This window comes from Polypterus senegalus, chromosome 10 (genome assembly GCF_016835505.1).
Source record: "Polypterus senegalus isolate Bchr_013 chromosome 10, ASM1683550v1, whole genome shotgun sequence".
NCBI lineage: Eukaryota > Metazoa > Chordata > Cladistia > Polypteriformes > Polypteridae > Polypterus > Polypterus senegalus.
Genome location: NC_053163.1, coordinates 162,536,619 through 162,564,615, shown reverse-complemented (window position 1 = coordinate 162,564,615; position 27,997 = coordinate 162,536,619). Strand labels below are relative to the sequence as shown.

Here is a 27,997-nt window from a genome sequence, read left to right as displayed (position 1 = left end):
TGTCCTTCATTTTGTCCCTCTTGGTCGTGACACCAAACCAAAGTCGGGTCCTGCTCTCTGAGTGTCACATCTCCATGACAATCTCAAATTCAGAGTCACACAGCTGTGCAGCTGCCAAAGAGAGCTCTGCTGGGGGTCTTTGGAGGCTGTCACTGTCACACGCTGGTGACACTGGCACACACACATGCTGGCTTGTGATGCTGGGCTGGCACTCATCGGGTGCTCCATTCGGGACGTTTCATTGGCTGAGGGCAGCTGCTGCCATCACTGAAGTCTCACCTTATCTATTAGCACAGGAAGCTGTCAAGGCGCTGCCAATGGCGGCCTCAGAGCTCCTGCCAAGTCCCAAAAAAGACCTGAGGTGTCAAAGCAAATGACGTCGGTGTGTGGCTGCCGGTGACAGATTGGACGAGGTCTTCTTCTTCTGTGAAAACGTGAGCACACGGCGCAGCGCTGCATGCTATGCTCTATATAGCGCCTTTCACAAGGGCGTGAGCTCCGTGCTGAGGTGATGCCACACATGTCACACCTGTGCCTTTATATGCCACCTGTCTGCAGGGGTGCATGTTGGCAATGGATTGGCATCCCCTCTGGAGGCGACTCACCTTCACTGTAAACAGGTGCCAAGGGGTCTGTGCAGAGTGATGCCACACTCCCAACAGGACCATTGACATGGCAGCTCCAGAAGGAACCTTTGATGTCTTCCGATGCCCACCAAACCACAAAGAGAAGATCAGGCACTTGGCTGGCACGGGTCCCACCAGGACCCCAACTATACAGCTCAGATCAGCATCAAAGAGCCCAAAGACACCGTGTCACATGAGTGTGCCTCTGTGCAGGTCACGGTGGCACGGTGGGCAGCGACTCAGGTCCTACACACTGTCTACTCTGGGCACCTGACATGGCGTGACATGCATGTCAGGTTAACCAAGGACGATAAATTAGCCCGGGATGGACGACAGTGCCAGGCGATGCCCTGCCATGCCCCGTCTCTAACTCCATATTGGAAAGAGTGTGCCCTCGAATCGGCACTCGGACGTCCTGCTCCCACTCCTTCACGGCTTCATCCTGAATGCTCGTCTCCATTGTTCCCAACGCTGTCCTCGAGTGTGACTTTGTCACTGCCTGGATGAGGATGAGGTCCCCCTGAGGGTCTCCTCCTCCGTTCCCCTCTTCTCTGTCCTCTTTGTCTCCAGCTGGTTGATCAACTTGAGCTCCGGTTTGTGGGTCACCTCTGAGGCCTTCAGCTTCTCGGGGGTCCGTCGTGTGCCCAATTCGCTGAACTGGTGTTTGGGATTTGGCCCCTGATGATGTGGGTGTGTTCATCCTGTCCAGGGGTTGTGCTGGGTGGGCTCAAGAGATGGATGGATGGATGGACAGATGTGCTGATCATCATGTGGCACGTCACTCGCTGGTGCCAGGGTTACTGGGCAGAACTATTAGACCTCCCAATGTAAAGGGAAACGAGGAGGAGATGAAAAGGGGCTATGAGTAATTCAGAAGGGTGGGCAGCTGGTAAATTTACGGGGTTGCTCTGCCCAGAGTCCAGTGCTGTGCGACATGCCACATGTCACCCCTGCCCGGTGCCACCATCAGTGAGGAGAGCCACCTTCCTTAACTGACAAACACCCCGATCCTGACGTTGCTGCGTCCAGGTGCCCACATTCACTCCCTGTAACTCTCAGAGCCCTCTGTGGCATCAGTGACCAACAACTAGGACTGCGCTGACCAGTGACAGTGGCTCAGGTCACTTTGCTGCAGGTGTCCCCAGGCGTCCCTCCAAGTAACTGACAGGTGACACATCAGACCCTGCCATACAATTCCCACACATGCAGAAGGGGCACAGAACTGGGTGTGGATGGGTACAGCCAGAAGTGGCACTGACTTTGTGGTGGTCCCAGCCACCTGAACCCCAACTTTGTGACGTGAGCCCCCCACCACCCACTCTTCTAAAAAGCCACATGTCCTCCAGACTGGACGAAGTTGAACCCTTTATTGCTATTTTTCTCCCCCATAAAGTGTACAAAACCAGCAGATTCTGAATGTTCGCCAGGTGCAGGGTGGTCCTCAGGGGTCCGGCTCCACTCTCCCACCCAGCTGCTGGTCTGTAACGCTGCTACGACAGCCTCACTCAGAACGAGTCAGGCGCAGGAAGACACCTCCGTATGGACGTCCCGTCTTGTCCGTCTGTCCATCCTCTGGCCGTCTGGGGGGCTCTGCACCCCGGGCCAGTGATGTCTAAAAGAGATGTCGCCAGAGGCCGGCACTCCTCCTTCCACGAGTCGCTCAGGGCGCCCTAAAGACAGCCGGCTGCCATGCCTGGTCAAGTGGGAAGCGTGAGCGACGTGAGCCTACGTAGCGGGCACGGTACCCTCTTGTGCTATGTGCCCAGCTGAGCCAGCAGAACGTTGCCCTCTTGGTCCACGGGGCACTCTCTTCCTTCGACGGCCGTCTCCAACTCACGTGTCACCCCGGCCGTTGTTTGATTCGGGTCTTGTGCTACTGTGACACTTGCTATGGCTGTCGGCCCACCAGGCACACTGCTGTGGTCCCCCGGAGGCTCTTGGGGTGGGGGGCCCAGCTTTGGCAACGTCTCTACGGCCCCGTCGGTGGACTCCGAGTCGTCGGTGATGAGCGTCCTGGCGTCGCTGCTGCTGGTGTCGTCTTCTGCTGGGCTGTCGTTGTCCGACTCGGCCTCATCCTCCTCCAGCGTGAGTGCAAACTGGAACTTGTCGCCAGGGATGGCATCGTCTCTCTCTTGGTCCTCAGGAGGTGGGGACGGGCTGTGCGGGATCATACTCTGGTACCACTCACGGTTGTCCTCCAGAGTGTCCAGGATCTCTTGGGCATCAGGGTGCACGAGATCAGCCCATGTCTCCCAGAGGGGATGCACAATGTAATCGATAAAGCCCACCTGAAACAGAGGAGAGCATCATGAGACATCTTACCCTGTCCCCTTGGCCACCACAGACCAGACTACCAGGGAAAAAGAAAAAAATGGTAGGTATGCAGAAGTGGCACCCCATGACAGGTACAGGGTCCGACCAAACCAATAACGGGGTAGTGGGCAGTTTAAACAACAAAGAGGCGGCAGGCACATCCACCGGGCACACTGGGCATCTACCTGCGACTTCTCAATGGAGGCGTTGTGCTTGTCACACATGGCGCTGATCTCCATTCCCCTATCCCGCTCTCGGTCTCCCTGGGTGAAGAACTCCACCATGATGCGGTCCGTCCACTGCCGGTACAACTCCAGGGGCTTGGTGGGGTTGCTCAGGTCTGCACAGTGGACCATATTCTGAAGGACCTGTGGGGACGAGATGGAGAGAGAGAGGCTGGCATTGGGGATAGATAGATAGATAGATAGATAGATAGATAGATAGATAGATAGATAGATAGATGGATGAAAGGCACTATATAATAGATAGATAGATAGATAGATAGATAGATAGATAGATAGATGGATGAAAGGCACTATATAATAGATAGATAGATAGATAGATAGATAGATAGATAGATAGATAGATAGATAGATAGATGAAAGGCACTATATAATAGATAGATAGATAGATAGATAGATAGATAGATTTTAATTTAGTGTAGTAAGCATAATAGATAGATAGATTGAATGAAAGGCGCTATATAACAGATAGAAGTTTATTTGTCCCCAGGGTGATATTTGACTTCAAGCTAACCACACACTCCATACAGGGACCCCTCGCACCACCCGATGACAGGATTTGGGTGGGCTGACGTGCATCTTTGCTTCTTTTTTCTGGGACCCTTCCTGTTGACCACCCTCTTGCCCCCCGTGACTGCGGTGCCAAGTGCAGGTTACTTGGTCCAAATGGAGGAGGCGCCCAGTGCCACTCACCTGAATGCGATCTGAGTAATTATCCAGGAGGAGGACCCCTAAACTGGTCACTTTCTTCGTCTCCACCATGGTCTTCAGATCGGCCAGCAGGTTCATGTGTTTGGACATATCAGTCGCCAGCACCTGCCAAGAGCAAATGCACACTCGGGTTACAGCGGGACAGCTGGACCAGGGTGCTACATAGTGTTAGACTGGCATCAGTGTCCAAAGTGAAAGGTGGCCCCCTCTCAGAGACCCACAAGACAACATGGATTGGGCAGATGGGGGACGTCAAGCAGAAACAGCCGACATCTGAGCTGGTGCCGCTTACAGGAGTTGTGATGAAGCAGCCAAGAACACAGCAAGCCGGGCACAATGGCAAATGCCAACACAACATTAGATGGAGTGGCAAGGGACAAGATGGCACACAAGACTTTCACTAAGTTAAAGATGGCACAGGGACTGCAGGCCTGCGGAGGCAAATCAAACTAATGGACGGACCGAGGCAACTTCTAAATTGTACAAAAAGACGGAGGTGAGGAGACGGCCAACAGCCAATCGGGAGCTCAGATCTCGTGAAATACGCCATGCGGGTGTCAGGATACATGAAATAGCCGAAGGAAGCCCGTCAGAGCAGCACGGCATCACCCGCTGCTCAGATGTCCAGTCTGCCATTTTCAGGGTCACGGGACGGCACTGATGGTGAGCAGAGACATGTGACAATCACGAGTCACCCCTCAGTGTGACCTTGGTGACCCCCAGCTTGAACACGAGATCTTTACACGCTGTGAGCACACGACTGGGTGACTGCAGCACGAGTGCCATGAGTTCCTTTGGCATCTCAACATCTTGTGTTTGGGCCGAGTGCCCCTTCCTGCTGTCCACTTGTGACCCTCTGTTTCTCTCTTTCATTGTCTTATTCGGAGTATTAACTCTCTGTGAATATTTCCTGCATATTCAGAATTTTCCCGCATATTTAATTCGATTGGATTATTCCTGGGTTTGCATGCATTGTGCTGCTAAGTGACGTTGGGTTTGCGGTTATGTCGGTGACATTATCGTGTCCCCATTTCTGTTCTGTGTTTTTGGATCTCCACCTCTTTCTATGGTCATCAGAGCTGTGTGACTGTTGTGTCACATGGACAGGGACGGAGAGACCAGAAACTGGGAAGACACAAGAAATGTGACAAGTCTGTCACTTGTATGTTTAGCTCGGCTGTCCCCAAGTCTCATCCTCGAGAAAGTTCCTGCTGTGTCCGGGGGGGGGCGGGCTCTCCTCTCACTCAAGACAAGTGAAGCCCCAGGAAAGCACAGACAGACTGGCAAATGGCAAAGGGGCCAACCTGGGCACTCGAGTCAGGGGTCAACGGTCAAACCAAAAACAAAAATCAAAGCCCGAGGACAGTCAGGCGGCAGCGAGTCGCAAGCCCAAATCCTAACCAGAGCACACGTTAATCTGCCGCGCCCCTGACAGCCGATTGTCACGTTACAAACACGTCACCAGCCAGCCATCAAACGCTCCAAGTGGCACTGTGTGTCCTACAAGCAAAACGATTACAGAAAGTAAATGATCAGAGGGACCTGAAAAGTTAAAGAAAAACCCAACGGCAAAGGACCGTGTGATGCCAGCGCAACTTAAGATGGCGTCACGGTAAACACCCCGTCCAGGGAGATGGACTTCCATGAAAGGAGCCTGTGTGGGAGCTCAGGGATGGATTTCCAGGTCACCGGGGGGCTTTTGTCGGACACGTTTGGTTTGGTTTGTGGATTCCGTCCACACTTTGGCCTTTACCACTCCTTACCCTCGCCAGACCTTCAGATGCCACCTGTCATGGCTTCTCCTCAGCTGATTCCTCATCCCGCCGTCCCTCGACCCACACTCTGCTCTTGTCCTGCATTGGCATGGCACAGGAGGACATGGCAGCACCTAAAGAGGCACCATAGGCACCCATTGAGCCTAATAGTCATGTGGGCACAGGTAGAATGTGCCACCCTCAAGTGCCAAGTGAACACAGGGCAGAGAAGAGGTCAACAGGCAGTCCTACATCTGGCTTCGGGACTCGAGGATGGTGCAAAAATGGAGAGCTGATACAAATCTGAACCTGCATGGCGCACAAGAGCAAGATGGCTGGCAGCGCGGGCAACAGGGCATCACACTGTGCCGCTCAACGTGGCTACCCACACCAGGATGTCCAGAACTCTCAAAGGCCAATCAGATGGCGGATGGCTGAAGCCAGGGGGCGCTGTGGCATTCTTTACATCTTTGCACTCAAATTCTTTTTTTCTGGCAGCATTTTGAGGGTCCCTGCTGCTGCTGCTGGTGGTCTTTAAGGAGTTGTTGGTTTCTCATTTTGTACTTTGGGGACAAAGCTGCAGTGGATTGATGGTTGCATTTTGAATTCAAGGCACCGCCATCTTGTCTGCCTGCTGGCACCGCCATATTGTGGCTCATTACCATGATGGCTCGTCATGCCCCCGTTAAGTCTGCACTTTATAAGCCAGCGTCATGGCGTTCGAGTTTAGCAAATTCTCCCGAGGGCAAAGAGCGCCAGGCCCCGAGTGTCAAGGTGCAGGCTTCTGGTGGGTGACTCCGTGCTTCGTGTCTCCGGCTGACGGTCCGTCTTTACGCTTTTGTCACTCATTGGTTTTGTCTTTTTGTTTTTATCCACGTCGAGTTTTCATCTTCTGATGCCCCTCTCCTCAGCTATCCAGCCTGCCAGCTTCCATCTTTGGCACAACTCTGGCACAAAGGCTTGTGGGAATTGGGAACAAACTGGCGAATCATGGAAGTCAGAAAGGGTCAGGATGAGACAACAGGAGGGCTGGGCACATCGGGGGGCTGCTAGATAAGCGCACTCATTCTGTACCCCGTGGGGGCAGATCTTCTAGGATTGTGACCCACCAGGCGGACGGGCAAACCACCAAATGTGTGATGTGTGGCTCTGCTGCGCTGGCCTTCTTTAGGACAAGAGTGACACAGTGGGGACTTCTGTCACCTCTCAAGCAGACGTCGGCCTCAAAGCTCCAAACAGGCAAACCTGGAGCCGCACACCATGAGGGGGCCAGGCGTCCATCTTGACTTCCTCGTTGCCCTCACAGGACATCGGGCTCTGCTCTGTGGACGGCGACTGGGCCTACGACTGCCTTGTAACTCTTTGTTTTCAGAGAGGTGGGCATCCTTTGGTCACAGGGGATTCCGTGGCATGGCTGGCGATCCTGGAAGCTCAAGACATTGCAAGGTGGCTGGCAAAACGTCCCGAGAGGGCAACGGACCCCAGGAATGAAGGACCCACAAGGCGCCCTGTGCGGAGTGCAGCAGTGAAACAGTTGCTACAATAACAGATCACATGGGGGCGCATGGCAGCTGGAGACCCCCAGAAAAAAGTGAGGCTTTAAATTAACCTCTTAACGCGCACACGTCCCGGTCCCGGGACATAACAGCGGTTCAAAAACGTTACAGTAATGTGTGCATGCCCATCTGCCATGCATCTCGACACCCTACCCATCAAATGAAACTTCAAAGTCTCGTCTTTCCGATGATATAAACCATTTTGACACACAACAACCACAGCACTGACACTAAAGCCTTTTTTACAGAGAAGTACATACTTTTAAGAGTTGACTGTGCCTACCTTTGAAGACCCCCAGCAAGTCAAACATCAATATTTCCGAGCAGTATTGATCCCATTGTGTCCGTAAGGCTCCAGCGAATATAATCCAGTAAAACGATTTAGGTCCAAAACACACGATATATTCTCAAAGGGACAAAAACTCCAGAAAATGCTTCATAACTTGAGACCACCTAAGTAATTTTTTTTCACTTATATTGCTCATATTAGACGTAATTTGTTTCTGTCGGCGATAACCATGCTACCGCATGAAACACGGAAGTGTTAGCTTTCAAAAGACACCTAAGTTGGCCATTTACGATGGGTCTGGGGTTGACTGGCACCTCGTATAGCCAACCAGTGTCACAGAAAGCTTTAGATGATGACGTCTGCTTCAAACTCTGGTAGAATCTACCAGTTTGATTGGACACTGTGACTGACACTCAAAACTTACAGCCAATGAGCAGCCGAGCATTTTGATATGTAACTTGCCATACTAACTTGTAAAAAACAATCGAGCTGCGTGAAGGTGGCATTTGTGCCAGTCTGCAGAGTTGGTGCGTGGTGGTTTATTGTGATTTCGCCAAGTTTTTTCGCAGTTTAAATATGAATAAAAGTAGAAGTTTAAACGTAAATAAACGCTTGATTAAATAATAGATGCATGTACGCGTTGCGAAAGTATTCAACCGGCACAGGGACATGTAATGGCGAGAGCGACGTGCCACGCCTTGTGCTTTCTGCTTGCTAGTGATTGCTGCCATCAAGTGGCACATGGAAAAACGCTGAGCTGTGTTGTAACAGTTTGTAAAAGAAATATATATAGTTTGTGTGCATTTTATAAAAAAAAGTAAAAATAAAAATATAAATATATTTTTGGCTCATAACTTGTATTGACTATTTTTACATAGAAATGTGTATTTTTTATTGTTTTTATTATTTTTATAACTAATAGAGTGACACTGTGTGTAGATATAGATTCCTTTAGGTGTAAGCTTTCAGTAGAGCCCTCATTGATATCTGTGGGTTGAAGCATTCAAAAGTTATTACACTTTTTCCATATGTTCCAAAATGTGGATAATGGTCCCTCTAAAAACCCCCTGGGCATGCCCACATAAAAACTGGTGTAAAAATGTCATTTTTACAGGTATTCTTTTCAAATTTGAAATGTGAGTAGTCAACAAGTTATTCTGTTGGTACATTGTGTGTTTCTGTCCTCACCTACCTACTGCAGCTTTATTTTCCTTTATTTTCATAAAAAAACTTAGGCGAGAACAAAAAAATTCGTTTTTTTTGTGAGTTCTAATGTGCATAACTTTTGATCAGTCACACCTACAGTGATTCTGACTACTAAGGGTGAAACTAGAGAATGTTACCTTTACAAAGAGACCAAACATGTGTTTATACTCCAGATAGTTCAATAACAGCAATGATTCTAATTTGGAGAGGTCGAATTACAAGCGATTTAGCAAAAATGACCCCGAATGTTATTAAAAACCTCAGAAAGAGACGAGGGGGATTGTGGGAAGGAACAAACAAAAAGAGGTAGCTGAAGTACTAAAAACAATGAGGGTCTTCACATGCCAACAACCGGGACAGGGCCAACAGCAGTCAGCCTGTGCCCCTCAAGAAGGGCAACCCATAGTGAGCAGAAGGGGCAACAAGCCCAATGCTGCATCTCAAACGCAAAGCCCCCTCCCTCGCTGAAGTCTGTCTGAGTGGCACGTCAAGGCCAGTGGGCACATTTCAATATTTCAGCCACACGAGTCACCGACTGAAATCTCAAAAACGCTTTGACCGAGTCGACTGAAGTCACAGAGACAAGAAAATGAGGCGCCCTGTGTGGTCGAGGGGGCTGCAAAGAGAAATGGGGGGCACAGGCTGCAATGGGGTAGCTGGTGACGAGATGTGAGGAGGACGAAGAAAATGGCGGTGTGGTGGTCGGCAAGTGGCCTCCTTGGGTGGGCGCAGTACGCCCTGTTCACCTTCCTGGGACTACTAAGGAGGTACTGAGGGGGCATGGAAACTGTAGAGAGAGAAGAGCTGCTGAGATCAAACAGGCTGGCATCAAACAAATGACCAGGCAGGAGCGGAGCAGAGAACACTAAGTGTCGAGTATTTAAGGAGGTCAGTGAGTGCGCAAATAAAACCTCGATGCAGACGTTTAGGGGGGCACTGGGCACCGAGGAGATGGAAAATGGAAAAGGGGTGAGCGGGCAGATCAAGGTAACTGTACGCCAGTAAGCTTAACGGGCATCACAGGAAAGGTAATGGAAGGAATTCTGAAGGAGAAGATGAAGCAACACCTGGCAAGGGAAAGAGTCAGGGTGGGCTCAGACGAGGGGGGACGTGTTTGACTAACAGGCTGGAATTCTATGAGGAGGAAACAAAAGAAGATGAGCAGAGGGGAGCAGATGAGATTATTGATGAGGACTTTCAGAAAACATCTGATAAGGTGCCACATGAGAGGTGGGCATCAAGCTAAAAGTAGTGACAGTTCAGGGTGTGGAGCGTAGACGGGTGCAGAATTGGCTCAGACACCGGAAGCAGAAGGTGATGGTGTGAGGAACCTTCTCAGAACTGGCCGATGTTAAAGAGTGGTGACCAGCAGGGGGCAGTGCAGGGGCCGCTGCTATTGTTAATATCTAGAAATGATTTAGATAGGAATATAAGGAACAAGCTGGTCAAGTTGGCAGATGATACCAAGAAGAATGGACTGGCAGATCATTTGTAATCCGTTATATCATTACAGAAGGACTTGGACAGCAGACAGGCTTGGCAGATTTGTGGACGATGAAATTTAATGTCAGGAAATGTAAAGAATGACACATAGGAAGTGAAAATGTGAGGTGTGAATACACAGTGGGGGTCTGAACATCGAGAGTCCACCTTATGAGAAGAATTAGGAGTCACAGTGGAGTCATCACTATCAACTGCCAGTCAGTGTTGAGAAGCCATGAAGAAGACTAACAGAATGTCAGGTTATATAGCGCCTTGACGTCTATAACTCACTGGTGAGACGTCATCTGGAGTCCTGGGGGCAGTTTGGGTCTCCATAAAGACAGAGCAACACAAGAGAAGGTCCAGAGTGGAGTGACGAGGTTGATTACGGGGGGCTACAGGGGGTGAGTTATGAGGAAAGATTAAAAGAGCTGAGCCTTCAAAGTGATGAAGAGGAGACCTGAGTGACTGACGTGTTTAAAATGATGAAGGGCATCATTCCAGTGGATCGAGACGGTGACTTTAAGATGTGAACGGCGGGACACAGCTGGACACTTGTGAAGGTGCCTTTAGCACAAACATCAGGAGGATTCACTTCACACAGAGACCCTCAGGCTCCAAGTGACCCACCAAGTGACCCAGCAGTGTGGTGGACAGCAGGACTTTATGGATCTTCAGAACTCTACTTGATGTTTTTTAGAAGAGTTCAGTGGACAGAACTGGTGAGCTTTGGTGGGCCGAGGGGCTTCTTCTCGTCGCGATTGTTCTCATGTTGTATACCGACAGCAGATATCGGTGGTCTGGTGGTCTCTTTGCCATTGAAGTGCCCAAAAGAGCCCTCTAAAGCCCGCACGCTAATTCAAGGTGGATTAGACTGTCGAGAATTCTTATCTGTATGAACTGCAAATAATGGCAGGCTGGGCTCAGTAGTGAAATCCGGAGAGCTGGGGAGACCCCCGGAGCTCAAATCGCCACATGCCACTGCACTCCAATTCACACAGCAGAAGTTGGGACCTGCCAGTGCTGCGTTTCGCTGCCCGCTTCAAGCCCTCCGTATAATACACTGGCACACCACTCTGCGCAGGTCACCATCTTATTTCTTCTCTTATCTGTTGTGGGTGCAAGTGAGGAAGGACAGGAATCCCCATCCAGGAGGCCATAATGGAAGGATCAGGCGAACGGGCCCACCATACAGCAGGTGGCAGTGTCCCCCAGAGCTAAACCCAAGCAGGACACCCTGGGAGGTGTGGCATGGTGGCATGGGAGTTGGAGTGTGGAGATGCAGTCCTTTGGGGACCAACAGAGGGTTTACTGCCCACCCAGAAGGGCTTCAGAGGATGTGGACAGGAGACCAGGAGCAGTTCCCAGGTCCAGCTGAAAAGGAAGCCCACTGCCTCACTTAAACTGAGTCGGGTGCCAGTGGGCTACGCTCTCTTGGAGGATGAAGGAGAGCTGGTGGGTGGTGAACCTTGGATGGTGTTTTGTAGAAAAGGCTGACAGTGTCTGTGGTGGGGGGCTCAGCGATGCCCCCAAGTGGTTACATTGTACAAGGACCACGTGAATGTGATGCCAGTCCTCAGGGGGCTGCTTCAGACCCAAACCTCCAAAACTTTGTGACGATCCAAGGCCAGTGGGGAATGCGGTGGGCTCACAGCTGACTGAAGTGACCGTCTCTACAGGATGTGTGACAAGCTCAAGTCCCAGTGTCACCACGTCCGTTAACCCGTCAGCACCTTGGGGTGTCCTGGTCAGTTAGGTGGGTAAAGCAGGAATGTGTTACCGGTGGGCAATGGCATGTCGAATATTCAGGTGAGCCAAGAGTACTAAAGAAGCCATCAAAGATGACGAATATGAACGTCGTGTTCTATCAGACTTGTGACGTCAAAGCGAGTGACACTGCCGGCCCAAGGTGACATGAAAGGGGTGGCCCCGCCTCCTAAGGCACACAACATAAGGGATAAATCTGAACAGACAATGAAAACACAAAAAAAGACCAAACAGAACCCCACGCCATCGCTTGGCACAGTGGGTGCCATCTTGAGAGGAGTGTAACGGTTTGTTGATGGTGAGTCGTGGTGACAAAGCGCAGCAGACAGATGACTGAAGACGATGGAATGGAGACGAGACGGGACCACCCGGGACAGACGGCCTCGGGGTACACAAGCCCTCATCTTAGGGATTCAGTTCTTTTGAACTTCCTGCTTCAGTGAAATAAGAATCTATGAGGGGCGGGGGGGGCGGGGTCCCTTTATATGAAATATAAATCACAAATATTTATGAAATGTCATCATTTTGGAAGCCACAAAGTGTGACAACACGGTGAGGAAGCCAAATACATTCCAGAATTCTCTGTGGCACATCCTCGGGTAATGAATCAGACGAATGAGAATCATGTGGCGTAATGGGAGAGAATGAAGAGGCTGGCGAGTGCCTGCCATTCAAATGGCACCTCGGGCGACTAACGAGCCCACAGAGTGACACCCATGCGTTGTTTGTTTAAAACGATTCCGCTGACCTGGCGAATGGCACAAAACGGTGAATCCCCTCACATGTGACTGTGATGTGACGCTGCTGTCCTCCCACGATGAACGACTCCATCATTTGTGATGCTCGCCAGTCCTCACCCAGTGACACACGTGCCACACGGCCATTTGAGCTCTGCGACTCGTTCAAAAAGAACAAATCGGCCACCGGCAGGACAAGCCCCCCTGGCAGCCCCCCTGCTTGCTTGTTTAAATACGTGTGTCCTCTTTGAAAGTGAAAGTTCATTGAATTTTGGCCCAAGAACAACTGTGGGGTCTTCTGAAACTGACATACGGCCTCACATGGGCCTTTCGCTGCTTCAAACCCCCGTCTCACCGCGTCCCACCGCGTCCCCACCACAAACTCTGTGCGTGACAAAGTAAATGGGAGCTGGCATTTGGTGGTGACTCCTTCACGTCTTACAGGTGATGACTGCATGGGTGGGCTCGCATGGTGACAGTGTGACAAGTGCAGTGCGCCCGATTGGCGAGTCCATGCTGGCTCCGCCTCCCCATAGACTTCATGTTGGATTAGGTGGTCTTGGCAGAGGAGGATCTGAAACGATGAAGGAGGTACCAGAAGATGTCGAGACCACCGAGGCCGAAGCTGTGCTTTAGTGGGCTCAAACCAGAGAGGCGAACGCCTGCTGCCCAGTGACATGGCAAGCAGATCTGAGGTGTGTGACAATGATGAGGCACTCCATAGAGACAGACCCCACCAGTGTCACTATTCAATGCCAGTACGATTCCAAACCAAGCCAGCTCATTGGACGGACTGTCCCTTTGAAAGGCGCTATACTGACCACAAAAGAGATGCGGACATTCACCATGGAGTCCCGTCACATCCAAACACAAGCCCGCCCACCCACACGGGACACCGCCACATGCCCTTACCATGTCAATCACCATTTTGCGCAGTGACAGCCGTTGCTTTTTGGTCAAGTTGGCAAAGATGTCGCAGTTTTCCTCCTGAAGCAGCTTGAAGCCCACCGCCAGGTGGTGATTCTCGAGCACAGAGGCGTCGTTGTACATGAGAGCCAGTTCAGAGTCTGGAGGGGAGAAAACAAGGTGGGTAAGCAGAGCCTGGCACCACAGAGCGCTTCGTGTGGGCATCACAGCGACCAAGGGCACGGGATGTGTCACACGAGCCAGGAGACACCTGAACGTTGAAGGGGCTCACGTGGCACTCCACCCAACAAATTTAAACAGCTAGGCTTCATCGAGTCTGCCACACGCTCTGTTGGCACCATGACCCGAGACTGGCAAGCAACTTTTGGGAGTACAGAGCAAGGTACAGAGGGCATTGCAGGGTGACCCAAAGATCATTTCAGTTAGGGATGTTCACAGGGAGCACTAAACCTGCCTTTGGTGACAGGTGACAAGCTGACAACCCCCACATCTGATAGGTGGCACTGGATTTGTGGAGGCAGCCTTTGCCATCCAAATAGATGCTATTAAAGGACTAAGAATAGCCACAAGCCCCCCCAACAGGGCCAGGCTTTCCACAGCCTCCTCGCTTTTGTGGCATCTTTGCAAACTCTACGTGAGATGAAACTGCTGTCTGGCTTGTCACTAAGACACCAGCACCTTGGCCTGGCCATGGCACCGTTGTCATGGTTACTAAGCCCATGCCCACTCGGCCATCACGCTTCTGCCTATTTAAGATGGCGGCCACTCATCAAAGCAGGCAGAGTGAGCGAGGGGTGGCACTCTGATTTAAAACCAGATTCTCCCCTTGGCCACTGCACTGGCAAACCTTCTCGCCCGCCTTTTTACTAAATGAATGAATGAGGCCCCTGAGGTTTTCATAGCACAAATCTCCAGATTTGAGGAGGCCAGGTCTCCTGTACAGACGAGCTGGGCCCACCTGTAAGACCCCCTAAGGTCCTCCGTGACTCGGTGAGCAGAGGATGGCCAGTTCAGATCCATCCCTCCATTCTCCAACCTGCTATATCCTAAGCCAACACAGGGCACAAGGCAGGAAACAAACCCCAGGCAGGATGCCAGCCCACCACAGACAGTTCAGATTCAAAGTAAAAAAAAAATGCAATGACCACCTTCACCAGCCGCCACTTTGAGTCCGGTGGGCACAGACTCACAAATGGAGCTTTCAGGATTTCTGGGGGTCTCCCTTTTCACTCCTGATCACTGACACGTACGCGGGGGTCTAATCTCCGTCCATCCTACTGAGCTGTAAAACTCTAAAGTCAAATAAATACGAGAAATAACAATAACGGCGCCATCTTACTGGTGTTGATCAGGAACTGATTTGACACGCCCGGGTGGTCCACATCATGTATCGCACTGGCAAAAATAGCAGCCATGACCTCCAGGTCTGTAAAGACGGCCTAAAAGACAAAAGAAGACATTCAGAGCCAGCGAGGGCATGAAAACGTGAGCAAACCCCAACGCCCGGGAAACACGACACGCACAGGGCCAACTGGCAGTGCCCGCTTTCTAGAGATGGCTCAAGATGGCGCTCACCTCCAGCGCGGGGGTAGAAAGGAGGACGTGGGTGGACTGCACCACGTCTGCGGCGTGCATGTTGTTGTGGTAGGCCACGTCCAGGTGGTAGTGGTCCTCAAGAGTCATCATGAAGGTGAGGAACGTCTCGACGGGGATCTTGAACGACTTCAGAAGGTCTCTCTCCTGGTCAGGGGGAGGAAGAAAGAGCAAGTGTGACTACACTGGCATACCTGGCACTCAGTTGGGCAAAGTGGGCAGACTGCTCACCTGGAAAATGGAGTACATGATGACTGTCAAAGGGCGGTTACCAGAGTACTCCGCCACCTTAAAAATGTCGAGGCCCCACCGATGGACGTCCTCCAGTTCCTACAAAAGAATAAGAGAGAGAGGGCATAAAGAGGGCACTGCCACCTCGTGTGGCCAGGGCTCGGCAGGGCCTTTTGTCATTCACATCTGACTATCGATGGGGGCCGGACTCCTGTGACAATGAAGTGCTCTCTGGGCCTGGCGTGGGGGGCACCCTGACCTCTGCCATCCAGTCGGATGACTTCAGCTGTGCCAGGTTTTCTATGCTTTTATGAGAGCCACGGTCTGGACGTGTGGCAGCAGTTGGACGTTTCCATCATTCTATTGCGTGGATTTCAATGAATGGACACCACAACTTTTGACAAAGCCCTGTGTCTCTGCGGAATCCTGAAATGCCAAGATGTGCCCTCCTGCCACCCACTGACGAAGGAGCAGCTGCACAGGCTCCGAGTCAAGGGCAGTACGAGAGATGCCACCAAACAGTGCCAATGGCCTCAGCTCTCTGAACACTGAAAAGCACATTTAGAAACGTCAAAGTGCGCCATTGTCACCGGCGGGCGCCTGTGCGTTTTCGTGTCATTTTTCGATGTATTTTCTGACTTGTGTTCGGTCTCTTTAAGGGCTCGTCTACACTTCACGCTCAGAACGCGTACGCACACACATCATGGCGGCCGCGCATTCCCAGCGTGCGTGAGTTGCAGTTTCAGCAAAAAGTCGGGGGGCGGGGCGGGCACAGTGTGCTAAAATCAGAACGTGACATCAGAGTGCGTAGCGGGAGCGTCCACTGCAGCAAGCGTCGTGTCGCGTGAAGTCCAACCCCAGCCTAAGTGTGTCTGCCATTCCCTGTGCTTTGTGGTTGGAGGTGCAGGAGGCGGGGCCACCCTGGCATCATCACTCCCGACCCCTCCCACTGGCTATTTACTGTAAGTCAGCTGGGAAGGCTCAGGAGCAGGAGATCATTGTGCTTCTGGAGGATTCTCATGAGTGTTGAAGCCCTTGGCCTGCTGTGCAGTTACCGTCCGTCACCCGATCATCATGCAGAACCTGAGCGCAGACCCCCGAGGTTACCTTGGCCAGGGGTTCTTCTGCCTCGGTCTGCACCCCAAAGCGCGGGATGCTGCTGGTGGTGACGCTGGAGCTGTGGGTCAGCTTCTTCACTCCACTGATCTGAGACATGGGCTGCTGCTGCTGCTGCTGCTGCTCCTGCTGCTTCTTGTCTTTGTCCTTTGGTCCACTCGACACGATCTCCACCTCATGCTGCTTATCTGAAAGGGAAGAGCAGAGGACCCTCGGTGACACCACGGGCACCAGGACACCGAGCAGGGGACAGCTGTGCTAACACGAGGACGACGGCTCCTCTCAGCACAGGACTCACTAAGGACGAGCCGAGGACGCCGGGGGGCTTCATGTGAAGAATACATTTGGAGTCGGGCGGCTTCAAAATCATTTAACTGGACGCGTCGGCACTGCTGGGTACCACTAGGAGGTCCTCCTTATTTCATAAGTTAAAAGCTCGGAGGTGGTGGTCCGTATTAGTTTGCCAGTTTTGGCCTTCACCATCGGCACCAAAGCTGGCAGCACCACACACAGGTGATGGGCAACGTCCCTTCTTCACTCTGGATTATCACTGTGGGCCTTGGCATCGTGAGGGGCTTCTCTGACACTGAAGGGAGAACCAAGGCCCTGAAGACGGTGACATGTCTCTCCTCTTGTTATTCTATATAGCGCCTTTCATTCTCAGCCCTTGTTCCACTTTTACTGCTACACAAGCCCCGTTACTCCCAGCTGTAACCTTCACGTTGACTTGTTGGGTCTCGGCACGGACCCTCTGGGCATAACACCTGGCACCCGGCTACACCCCACCCATTTACCCACCCGCCTTCTCCTCATTTTCTGTCTCTCAGTCGGCGATTTCATTTTTTAAGGAGGCCATTGCAACGTCTACTTCACCAACCACAGGCGCCCTCCAAACTGACCAGTCAGGATCCCCGTGCCCCGTGGCGAGACAGCAGGTGCCAGACACACGCACACACACACGCACACACACACACACTTCACGTACCTAAAAACATGTTGGAGATGAACTCGGAGACCTGATTCCCAGACCTGCTGGTTTCCGACAGGTGCGTCAGTTCTCGGTTCAGCATCCTCTTAAACTGGAAGACAAGGGAGGAATTGTGCCATTAGTGCCCCCACTTTGTCTGCACTTCCCTCCCTGCCCAATCCTCACATGCCGTTCCCAGGTACAGTGCCACAGGATCTCCATCAGACGAGTGGAGGTCCTACTGGCATGTGTCCCCATGATAATGACAGTGACACAAGAGCAGCCAAAGGACACACATCAGAATAAACTCATAAGGCACGGGCATCTAGTGCAACACATACTTACAGTTAGACGCCGTATTTGTGGTGGCCACTAGGGGGCATCCCAGACCCCCAAACACAGCCCTCTGACTCCAGTCTGAGCTCAAAGGTTGCTGATCCCTCTCAACAGACGTCTTCCTTTCACAATCAGTACAAACACAATTCCTGCTCTCTCCTACAGTCCTCCCAGGCGGGCACGTGGGCGCCACCATCCTCCTCCAGACTCCAGCCCCAAGGCGACCTCGGGGGCTCCCTTTAAAAACCCGACTTGAAGGTAATTCCAGTGTCAAGCTGTTGTCTCCAGGATCCACTCCGGGACAGGAGGTCGCCTTCCAGAAGCTCCCCCTGGTGGCACCCACTGTACACAACAGGGTAGCTCTACAGAACTACAACTCCCATGCTGCCCTGCGGGAGTCCAGATGGGAGTACACTGGGGGATGACATAAGTGTGGGAGGGAGTCTGCCACTGTCTCTCCCAACCATCTGGGCTGGGATGCTGCCACACTGTCACTCTGCAACATTGGCATCCTGGCCAGGAAAAGGGGTCTCGTCCATCCCTGCCCAGATGCCAGTGCTGCTGCATGTTCTTTCATACTGATCCTTGATGCCAGCGTCCTGGCAGAGACCATCCTTTATATCAGTCTCCCATCCAGGCAAGGTAACAGGGGTCCATCTCAACTCAGATGCCAGTCCATCCCTGGCAACACACACACAGTATTTGGTACCAGAAACAGCAGAGGGGAGAAACACCCAGCTGCTGGGCCGAGCAGTCAGTCTATACATTGGCATCTCTGCCCACTGCACTCACTTCATCTCATGCCATCCTGTTTTCTTCATCTCCTTCCCTCTTATCTCAGAGCAGGCACCCATATAATGTCTACCCTTCAGATGGCAGAGTCACAACGAGCTCTGAAGACACAAGGCAGGATGTCAACTCAGTTTCACTTTGTATACCCAGCATGACCCAGAATATCTCATCACCCAACTCCTGCCATATTCGTCACTCTGTACTCTGCCTGGCATCTCTCTTTATCAGCACAATGGGTTAGGAATACTACCAGCTGTGACAAAAATGACAGCACATTAAAGTCACGTGACAGCGACGCTCCAGAGCACTGCCAAGAATTTGCACCCAAAGAGAAGTGCGTCCGTTCACACCTGCATTTCTGAGCTCAGACGGCATACAGAAACACAAGTCGAAATGCCAAGGCGTTCTCATACAACAGTCAGGGCATAAAGACCAACGGGGCACGTAGGGCAGATGCAGCATTTCAGCAAGTACTTGTGTGTGTGACAGCCAGGCGTGTAGTTTGACATCCGCTGCGACTCATCAGGCGGGTCTGCCACTCGTTTGATTTGGCCTTCAGTCGTAGGGGGCGGGGCACACGTGTGTGCGTGCGCGTGACCGCGGACAACCAATGAGCGCTCAGCCGCAAGTGCGTGCATTTAGTGGAAGGCAGCAGCCAGGGGTTAGGAGGCGTTGGGGTCTCCTCACGTATGAAAGGTGAGGAGTAATTTACTTCTTCACAGTTTGCATGTTCTCCTCGTGTCTGCGTGGGTCCAAAGACGTGCAGGTTAGGTGCATTGGCGACCCTAAATTGTCCCTAAAGTGTGTGCTTGGTGTGTGTGTCCTGCCCAGGGTTTGTTTCCTGCCTTGCGCCCTGTGTTGACTGGGATTGGCTCCAGCAGACGCCCGTGACCCTGTAGTTAGGATATAGCGGGTTGGATAATGGATGGATGGATGGACTTGTTCACACTGCTGCACTTTGCTTTGGTGGAAGCGTGCGTGCCAATCAATCTAACTTGGGCACCCAAGGTGTACTTGAACGCTTGCTGTGCTGCTGACGTGTGCCAGAGGATCTGACTGGTGCCCCCATCAGCGGTCCGGGCATCAAAAGGTGGACCGTTCATCCTTTGACTGATCGGAACACACCGACGATTAGGAACCTCCGTTACCATAAAGCGCACTGGCACAAGTGGGACGAGAAGAGGCCACTGAGCCCCGCTAGCTCGCCCGTCCTGTCCACCTCAAGTCTGCTAAACGCCATCACGTCCGGAGCGTTGCGAAGGAGCCTCTGTACATGCGAGCGCATGGGGCGGTTTGTGGGGACCCCTCACTCCTCTGCCCGAACCTGCGCCCCCTCTCACTGTCCTTGTTCTGTCTCATGTGGATTCCACGTCAGCGCTTCCCCCCGATTCACACATAAAGGCCACTGTCACCGACTAAATGACCAAGACACCAAAGTGAAGCAGCCGACCAGCCCCCGCATGTCCACGCTGCCTATTCCCGGGATCACCAGCCAGGGACGCCTAGAAGTCGGGGTCCAACGGTCCATCTGAGTCCGTGGGTGAGGGCAGCCGGACCCCCGAGTGTGACTCATGTGGCTGGTGACGCCAAACGGCCGCCGGTACCACAGACTGTGCAGCGCGAGAGAAGCAGCATCTCCGCGGCTTAGCCAATCGTGAGCGGGGGTGGAGCTCCGATTTAGTAACTGAGGAGCCGCCAATAGAGTACGGGGGGTGGGGCGCCTAGCGTGACGTCGACGATGTTCTTTAACTCCTTGGTGCCCACAGATATTTGCAGTGCCGTTTATTCGTTCGTCAGACTCGACTAACGAAAGAGGCCAACGGAAGTCTGGGGACTGCTTGGGAACAAGTGTGACAGGACAAGGGGACACATTGATTTCCACAAGTGAAAGTGAAAAGAAAACACAGGCGAGTTACGAAACCTAACAGTCACTCAAGAGGGTCTTCAACGCGTGAAATGGCGTAGTCCACGGGAGCGTAAGAGGGCTCCCCTCAGGCTGAGGGTGAGTGGTGTGGCTGTGCCAGGCAGGTGTGCTTTTGTCCGTCATTGTCACACTGGTAACAGGCAGTGGAGAGGGCCACAGCATTGAGATGTCCTATTGCGGTGAGAGTAGCGTGAGGGCAGGCGACACTTTAGTGGTTGGTGCTGAAGTGGCGTGTCACATATTGTGACAGACGTGCCACCTAAACACGAGTATCCCTGACCCCGCCTACCCCAGGGGCCAGACCTGTGCCAGTGACATCACAGAGTTGTCGGTGAAGCTCAACCGTCGAAGGTAACAAGAAGTCACAGCACAGAGAGAACAAGCAAAAGCCACGCTGACAGAGACTGGGCTGGCGTGGGGTTAAATGCTGTGCCCCCCCACGCCGTGTCCCGAGCAGGAGACATCAGGAAAAGAATATCAGATGGGGAGGAGCCTCCATCACTGAGGTGACATTAAAGTGCCACATGCGGTCCCCGTGATTTAAGATTGACGGGAACCCCCTTTGACTAGGCAGTGAAACATAATGGGTGGGCTGGCGGAACCCACGTTTAGCCTATTAATGAATAGTGATGGGGTTATCAGTTTCATTGAATGGTTCTGCGGTGGCATTTGTGGCTCCATTTCTGGACAAAGAGCCACTTCAGTCTGGGGGGCTTCGTTCAGTTTGAAGTCCTCCATGTGTGAAGCGGATCAAGGAAACCTGAGCTGAGCCTGCTGTGCGCTCTTTTAAAGTCGGGACCCCCACGGACTCCTGTCACCTACTCACGTTTGCTCAGTAAATAAAGTTCTCTTTCTGGAACCTTCCCGTGGCTGGTTCTGGGCATCGCTCTGAAGAGCCACCCATGTTTAGAATGTGTTGTAATCGCCAAAGCCACCAGTAGATGGCGCGGATGTCACAGGAGACCCGTCAGCAGCGGCCTTTTGGATTTTTTTCCTTCACTTTATGCGATCCCCATTTGTGCCCAGTCCTTGCTGGGACAGGCTCCAGTGCGCCACCCTGTGACCCCCGTGGCGCTGCTCAGGATTAAGAAAATAGGCTGGCATATTAGAGTCTGGCATGTTAGGGTATGGCATCCCTGCGCTGTTTCAGATGATCAAATAACAAAGAACTGGAAGTGCGAGCGGACAAACTCGGTATGGACATGACTGACATTCAAGGCTGGCATGGGTGCCAACTCCACCTTGCCCAAATGTGAGGGGCATACATCAAGATAGGGTGGGGACCTGAAGACAATGGGCCTGGAATTCTTTCAAGTAACTCAGCCACTGGGCCACCTCTACAAGCGGGGCAGAGGAAGAAGAAGAAATTCGACATGGCGGCACCTAGCAGTGCCATGGGACACGGAGCACAACAGCTTCTGTCCATAGGGGGCACACTTCCTCCTCTTTCTTTATCTTTTGCTCTTTTAAAGGTCCACAAAGTCAGACAGTACTGGGTGCCAAGCAGGCACTTGCCTACCTTATTTGATGCCATCTCGCTGACTGAGTGCCGGGTCTGCAGGGTCTCCAGCTGGTCCAAGCACCAGTCCAGTTCCTCCAGTGTCTCAATGGCCAGCTTCTGGCAGGCCTCATCTGTGGGCAGAAACACAAGCTGGTGTTCAGGTGCTGACCTGGCAGTGCTCGCATTCCCTCACCCCTGACAACATGGCACACATCCCTTCTGGCAAGATACATGCTGGTACCAACAACAAGCCCTGTTACACATGCCACCCAGATGCCTGAAAGGTCACCTTGTGATCAACTTCATTGTGACACCCCAGGGTGGCCTTGTCACCTCACAGCACCTGAATGTGGGAAATCAGAGCAATGGACTTCTGTGCCCAGCTGTGGGGAAGGTCAATGCATAGGCATAGATGGTGCCACATTGTCAACAGGGCACAGCGTGTGCCAGCAGGATTTTACGTCAACTTCTCAGTCTCTTGGCTCTCATCATCTTTGGGCTTCCATGGCTCAGCGCCCACCAGTACTCGTCACACTCTGTAGTGCCTGGCATGGCAGTTTGTCTCAGTTACCACCATGCCATTTAAGATTTTAAAGAGGCACTGCCTCCGAAACATGGCTGGTGGCAGCAGAGTCCATGTGCCACACTTGGTGTGCCCCCCTCCTGCACTGACATATGTTAGATATGAAGACCTGAAGATGGGAGTAGATTCACACCTGGTGCCATGGATCGTGGACTACCTTACAGACAGACCTCAGTATGTGCGTCTCGGGAACTGCAGGTCTGACATTGTGGTCAGCAGCACAGGAGCACCGCAGTGGACTGGACTTTCACTGGTCCAGTTCAGCCAACATACATCAGACTTCCAATACGACTCGGAGTCCTGCCACGTGATGACACTGCTATGGTGGGCTGCATCAGGAGTGGGCAGGAGGAGGAGTACAGGAACCTAATCAAGGACTTTGTTAAATGGTGCAACTCAAACCACCTACAACTGAACACCAACAAGACCAAGGAGCTGGTGGTGGATTTTAGGAGGACCAGGACCCTCATGGACCCCGTGATCATCAGAGGTGACTGTGCAGAGGGTGCAGACCTATAAATACCTGGGAGTGCAGCTGGATGATAAACTGGACTGGACTGCCAATACTGATGATCTGTGCCAGAGAGGACAGAGACGACTATACTTCATTAGAAGACTGACGTCCTTCACCATCTGCAATAAGATGCTGCAGATGTTCTATCAGACGGTTGTGGTGAGCGCCCTCTTCTACATGATGGTGTGCTGGGCAGGCAGCATAAAGACGAGGGACAAACTGGTGAGGAAGGCAGGCTCTATTGTAGGCACGGAGCTGGACAGTTTGACATCCGTGGCAGAGCGACGGGCGCTGAGCAGACTCCTGTCAATCATGGAGAATCAACTGAACAGGATCATCTCCAGACAGACAGAGGAGCAGCTTCAGAGACAGACTGACAGACTGAGGAGACCCCACACTATGCGACTCTTCAACTCCACCCGGTGGGGTAAACGTTAACATTACACAAAGTTATTGTCTGTTATACCTCATTTCTATCTATCTATCTATCTATCTATCTATCTATCTATCTATCTATCTATCTATCTATCTATCTATCTATCTATCATATAGCGCCTTTCACTCTATCTATCTATCTATCTATCTATCTATCTATCTATCTATCTATCTATCTATCTATCTATCATATAGCGCCTTTCACTATATCTATCTATCTATCTATCTATCTATCTATCTATCTATCTATCTATCTATCTATCTATCTATCTATCATATAGCGCCTTTCACTATATCTATCTTTCTATCTATCTATCTATCTATCTATCTATCTATCTATCTATCTATCTATCTATCTATCTATCCATCTGTTATATAGCACCTTTCTATCTATCAATCTATCTGAAGAGGAAAAAGCAAGTGGGTGGAGGAGGGCCGATGCCAATGTCGACATGCCCATCATCACCTTGGGGCTACATGACAGTAATGAGCACAGTGGGCCTGCCACTGTTGGCACTCAGGAAGCCACCACCCCGAGGAGAGCACCAGTTGTTCCACAGAATAGAAGGAAATGAGGGCACAGGGTGGGCAGGAAGGGAAGCAAAGTGGAGGAAGGACAGCAGAAGGGTCCACACAATGTCATGAGGTGGCGCTTCGATTTTGAGGGAAAGCCAGAGTGACAAAGAGAACCTGACCTGTGGAGCATCCCACCTGAGACATGGAAGATGGAGATGGATGAAGGGTGGTCATGGGGTGAGTGGCATGAGGAGTGGAGGGGACTGGCAGATGGACAGCCAAGGGTCACTAAGCTTCATTGTGTTCATTGGGGACAATGACCAAGAGCTCAAACACTGAGTCTGATCAGGTCGTGGACCACCAAGGGACAGCACCTCACTTCAGGGCCCACCAGTGGTGTTCCTTAAAGAGCCCCCGGGCACATCCGCTTTCTCAGACAGAAGCCAGCAATACACAAAATGGCCAGTAGACCACCGCCACTGCCAGTGGGCAGTGCCACAAACCTGTGTGCGTGCAAACCTGGGAATTATGGAACAGGCTGGATGCCAGGACAGGGGGTGGGGCCGGAGCCGTCTCTGTGCCTACTGCCCTTGTGACGCGTCCCACGTCCAGCCGCCCCGCTAAGGAGGGCACCGTCTTCATGACACACACCTGGCAGGTTCGTCTTGCACACAGCTGGCATGCCGCTGCTTGAAGATCTTCTGAAAGAAACACAAAACAGGGGACTGGTGTAAGAAGTTGGGCATTTGGGATTGGGATCAATAAAGTGGCTGTCAGGCCCGGGGAGGGGGGCACCAGTCCGCCCACCTCAGGACACTCAGACAAGATGCCACCCAGACACAGTTCCTGTTCTGCTCTGGCGATCATTGATATGGATGTGCCAGTGTTTTACGTCCACGGCCTGTGAGATGCCACCTGGTGCCATGGTGAGGGACGTGTAAGTGGACTGGCGTGAGCAACAGTGGTGGGCCGCCAGGGCCTGCAAAGCCTTCTCTGCTGGCCTAAAAAAATATCTGAATCACAAAGTGATGTTAATTATATTTTGTCCATGAATACTTCTTAAATAATTCCAAATTGTCTGTCCGCTTCCTTTCATAGCTTTTCCGATGGTTGTGCTGCTTCCAGAAACACGTATTTTCGTATTAAAGCGTTTAACCAATCACATTTCAGCCATCATTTGTTGCCAGGCGGAGAGGACTTCACAATCCGTTGTTGATTAACCTGTTGCTTCAACCAATCAGATTTTGAGTTGGTGTCAGTGCGGCCCTCTAGCAGGCGTACGGCGACGTCACCGTATTCAGACCCATTGATTGGATAGAAGCCGATATGAGGGACTCTCCGAGGCCACTGAACACACCGCTGGCGCTCCGAGCGCAGGATCGTCACGTACACTACGGCCAACTCCTTGGCAGGATTCTGGACAGTATTATGTGCCAGGCACAGTCCAGATTTCAAGACCACGAAAACCTGATGTTTGTCACGCTCCTCGAGCCCCAGAAGTTTCGGGAATCCAAGAAAACTTTCCCGCATGCGGCCTTCTCCAGTTTAACACGAGAGCCACGGAGCGCTTTTTGATGTGCCTCGGCTGAACACAGAACTGACTGTAATGTATGCCAAGGATGATTTTGCAGGAGAATCTCCCACGGATCGGAATGAGAGCGTGGGGCGGCTGTTCACATTGGCCTATTTGGCGGTGAGCATTCCCGTGTCCACAGCTTCTGTCGAGCGGACATTTTCAGCCCTAAAGCGAATTCAAACTTGTGGCAGGAATACGACAGGGCGGGTTCGACTGTCAGCATTGGCTTCGATGGCGATAGAAAGGGACGTTTTGATGGAACTGAAGCGCTCGGATAATCCGTACGACTGAGTAATTGAACTGTTTTTGAGGAAAGAGAGGACGATGGATTTTGTTCACAAATAACCCTGATTTTGGTGAGTGAAATGTTGCGCTCCTCCCGACTAATATTGCAAGTTTCTGAGTTCTTGTTGATGTTTTGATGAGAGCCGCGGCTGTGGCTGCAGTACAAAGGAGTTGTCTCTTCACTAAAGGCACGTATTGTGGCTGCAGGACTTATCTGTCTGCGATGCAGCGCCTCTTTACTGGATTTCCGCATATTAAGATGGTTTTATAACCACAAATTAGTTTTTGAGGGGCGGGCACCACTGAAGGCCTACGTGTGAGATGCACGGTCCGCCACTGGTGAGCAAGGACCAATAAAGCCATCAAGTGTGATGACCGAGGGCCGTGGCAGTTCTGGAGCACAAATGACATTTTTCTTGGGCCCTTTCTGCCATTCATGCCAATCCACACTGGGCCTACAGTATGTGGTGACCAATCGCTCAATGCCTGAGTAGTGCCAACTGCCGGAGGTGGCAAGCAGCAGGTTTGACCTCAGCAGCTGAGATCAGATGGTGACATGGGCTGCCAAAATTTGGCAAGGGCCTGGCAGTAGGGGACACTTGTTTCTCCTTTCCAGGGTTTATGTTGGCAATGAGATGGTCATCTAGTCAGAGGCCCGGTGGGCACACGCTACCAGGGTCCTTCAAACTGCACAGACAGGACGGTCAGCGTCCCTTTCACTGTCCTCTTCCAGCTGCTTTTTGAGGCCTGCTTGTCATCAGACAGACAAGTGCCGACCACCTGCCTCGACACTCCTCGTCCATAAAGAGCGGAGGAATGGCATGGCAAACCCAAACTGGACGATTGACCATCAGGATGCCACAGGAGGAGGGGGCAGAGCAGAGGGTCCCAAAATGAGCGAGCAGCTCAAACCACTAAAGGTCACAAAGGGAAAATGAGGTTGTCATTCACAAGTGTGGCCGCCATCTTAAATAGGTGGGATGTGATGACATAACGCATCACATGACCAGCAACGGGCATAGCAACAGCCAAAAGCATCGACACTGAAAAGGAAATAGGAGCACAAAGTGATGGCGTCACCAAAATGACGTGGAAAATGAGGAACATTACAAAAACTACATAAAATGACACAGAAAAATGAACCCACAAAGTCCACCCTGCCAACGGGTCCTGGCGTGATGCCACTCCCTGCACTGGCAGACCAGAAACGATAGCCGAGGATTGCTAAGAAATACAAATAGTGTGGAGAGGCAGACAATGAAAGGACAACGGTGGGCAGCTGTATGGCCCGGGGACCTCAGGACCACTCTGGGTTGACAAAGCTAAAGCAATCTCTCCAGGGGCTAACGAGCCCACCAAACCCTGCTGGGGCAGTGCCACTTCATGTCAAGAAATGAGAACTGACACCTGAGTGCCTCAGACCCTAAAAGAAGGCCAATCGTCTCGCGCCGTGTCATTTTCCAGCTCTGCACCTCCTGCCCATTCCTCACCCTGATGACCCTCCTTCTGCTGTGCCCCTCTAGATGCCAAGTCTGCTTACTTGCTTGATACCCGATCCTGAAGGCGCGTCAAGACGACAAAGTTGCAGCGGACCGTCCTCAGGCTGGCCAGCACCTGTAGAGGGAAGAAGACATGGCAGTGAGGGGCTTAAGTGCAACGGCTGGTGTTAGTCATGTGCCCAGCAGCGGGCGCTGTTTTAGCTGTTTGTGTTACTGGCACTGCACGGTCCTTCTCTTATATAGCGCCTCTCCCCCATCACACATATGTTACCAAGACACCTGCTGCTGCCCAGCATCATACAGGGTACCAGTGAGCTGGGAAGGGGGATTGGCACTATGACCGCACCCTCATGGCTGCTGCTTAGTTTCAAGGGTGGAGTTGTTTCTTCCATCTTGTTACTTCTAAAAGCGTCACAGAGCCTATGGTGGTGTGGCTTGTTTGTTGGCCTTGCCAGCCTGTGCCACAGTCACATGAACAGACTTGCCAGGGCTCAAGTGCATCTTTCTCTGACCCACTCG

At 52.0% G+C, this 27,997-nt stretch overlaps 1 protein-coding gene across 7 annotated transcripts in view; it reads right to left on the bottom strand.

Moving 5' to 3' along the window:
- Nucleotides 1-2,014: 2,014 nt before the first annotated feature.
- pde4ca (phosphodiesterase 4C, cAMP-specific a) overlaps nt 2,015-27,997 on the bottom strand; it is a 64,791-nt gene continuing 38,808 nt past the window's right edge. For 4 of the 7 annotated variants that reach the window (XM_039767201.1, XM_039767202.1, XM_039767200.1 and 1 more), the window contains 12 exons: nt 27,520-27,593; nt 24,770-24,819; nt 22,089-22,201; nt 17,536-17,629; nt 16,542-16,738; nt 15,435-15,533; nt 15,186-15,350; nt 14,950-15,049; nt 13,596-13,750; nt 3,875-3,997; nt 3,125-3,307; nt 2,015-2,914 (listed from right to left, as the gene is read on the bottom strand). In XM_039767201.1, coding sequence (XP_039623135.1) covers nt 2,381-2,914; nt 3,125-3,307; nt 3,875-3,997; nt 13,596-13,750; nt 14,950-15,049; nt 15,186-15,350; nt 15,435-15,533; nt 16,542-16,738; nt 17,536-17,629; nt 22,089-22,201; nt 24,770-24,819; nt 27,520-27,593 — 1,887 coding nt within the window. In that variant the 3' untranslated portion in view covers nt 2,015-2,380. Of the gene's footprint in view, nt 2,915-3,124; nt 3,308-3,874; nt 3,998-13,595; nt 13,751-14,949; nt 15,050-15,185; nt 15,351-15,434; nt 15,534-16,541; nt 16,739-17,535; nt 17,630-17,862; nt 19,416-22,088; nt 22,202-23,176; nt 23,196-24,637; nt 24,743-24,769; nt 24,820-27,519; nt 27,594-27,997 lie in introns of those variants that run through there. The other 3 variants (XM_039767204.1, XM_039767206.1, XM_039767205.1) reach the window with 3 other exon arrangements.